Here is a 1,414-nt window from a genome sequence, read left to right as displayed (position 1 = left end):
CAAGAGAGGAACAATAATGCTTATGCCATGGTGCAGTTATTGTTAAATAAGATGGTGTATATAAAAGGCATGAAATGGCTCCTGATACATACTGTGTATATTATAGCAATTGTTATTAAATTGATCTTATATTCTACATACCCTGATAATAAGCAACTCAGATAGAAATGCAGAGTCACTTCAATTAGTTCCAGTCCTATAATATTAAGGCTAAATTAGCGTTCATGTTTTTCCCCCCCAAGATCCTTTGGAAACTCATTGGATGGATGTTCTAAACCAAACAAGAGTGACTCAATTTGTCTTCTTGGGACTCACTGATAACTGGGTGCTGGAAAGACTATTTTTCATGGCATTCTCAGCCATGTATGTGCTAACCCTTTGGGGGAACATTCTCATCATGGTTACCATAGTCTTTACTCCACGTCTTAGTACACCCATGTATTTCTTCCTGAGCAATCTGTCCTTTATTGACATCTGCCACTCATCTGTCACTGTGCCCAAGATGCTGGAGGGTTTGATTTTTGACAGAAAGACCATTTCCTTTGACAATTGCATTGCACAGCTCTTCTTCCTACATCTGTTTGCCTGTGCTGAGATCCTTCTGCTGACCATTATGGCCTATGATCGTTACGTAGCCATCTGTGCTCCATTACACTACCCCAATGTAATGAACATGAGGGTCTGTGTACAGCTTGTCTTTGTGCTCTGGTTGGCGGGTACTGTTCACTCACTGGTGCAGACCTTCTTGACCATTCGTTCTACCTTACTGTGGTCCCAACGTTATTGATAGCTACTTCTGTAATGTTCCTCCTGTCATCAAGCTGGCCTGCACAGATACATGTCTCACAGGAATGCTGATTGTGTCCAATAGAGGAACCATTTCCCTCTCCTGTTTCCTGGCTTTGGTCGCCTCCTACACCATCATCTTGTTTTCTCTTAGAAAACAGTCAGCTGAAGGGCGCAGGAAAGCTCTGTCCACCTGTTTAGCCCACTTCATGGTGGTTGCCCTCTTCTTTGGACCATGTTATCTTCATTTGCACTCAGCCAGACACCAGCTTCTCCACTGACAAGTTGGTATCTGTCTTCTACACAGTGGTCACCCCTTTGCTGAATCCCTTCATTGACACCTTTAGGAATGAGGAAATAAAAAGTGCTATGAAGCATCTCAGACAGAGACGAGTTTTTTCATGAAATCATGTATATTATGGGTTTGGAATTATAGATATTATTATGGTCGTATCTTTAATGAGAGTAAAAGTAAGAAATCAAAATCGTTAGGTGAAATGGCATGAAGCAGGGCAGACTTCTGCACTAAAGAGAGTGACTTGTTAACTATTACTTAAATAAAGGAAAAGATCATATTGTAATATGTAAAGGAAAAGGATCTGGAAAAGTTTAAAGAAGACTTCTAGTT

The 1,414-nt window shown here is 40.7% G+C and overlaps 1 protein-coding gene across 1 annotated transcript; it reads left to right on the top strand.

Moving 5' to 3' along the window:
• Nucleotides 1-262: 262 nt before the first annotated feature.
• LOC309818048 (olfactory receptor 4E2-like) lies at nucleotides 263-1,191 on the top strand (the record flags this gene model as incomplete). Its single annotated transcript, XM_082647444.1, is given in 3 exon segments — nucleotides 263-757; nucleotides 759-1,025; nucleotides 1,027-1,191. Coding segments are annotated over 3 exon segments (927 nt in total).
• Between the last annotated feature and the right edge of the window lie 223 nt (nucleotides 1,192-1,414).

Source organism: Grampus griseus (genome assembly GCF_964374135.1).
Source record: "Grampus griseus genome assembly, chromosome: 2".
NCBI lineage: Eukaryota > Metazoa > Chordata > Mammalia > Artiodactyla > Delphinidae > Grampus > Grampus griseus.
This window is presented reverse-complemented; position numbering and strand designations above follow the sequence as displayed.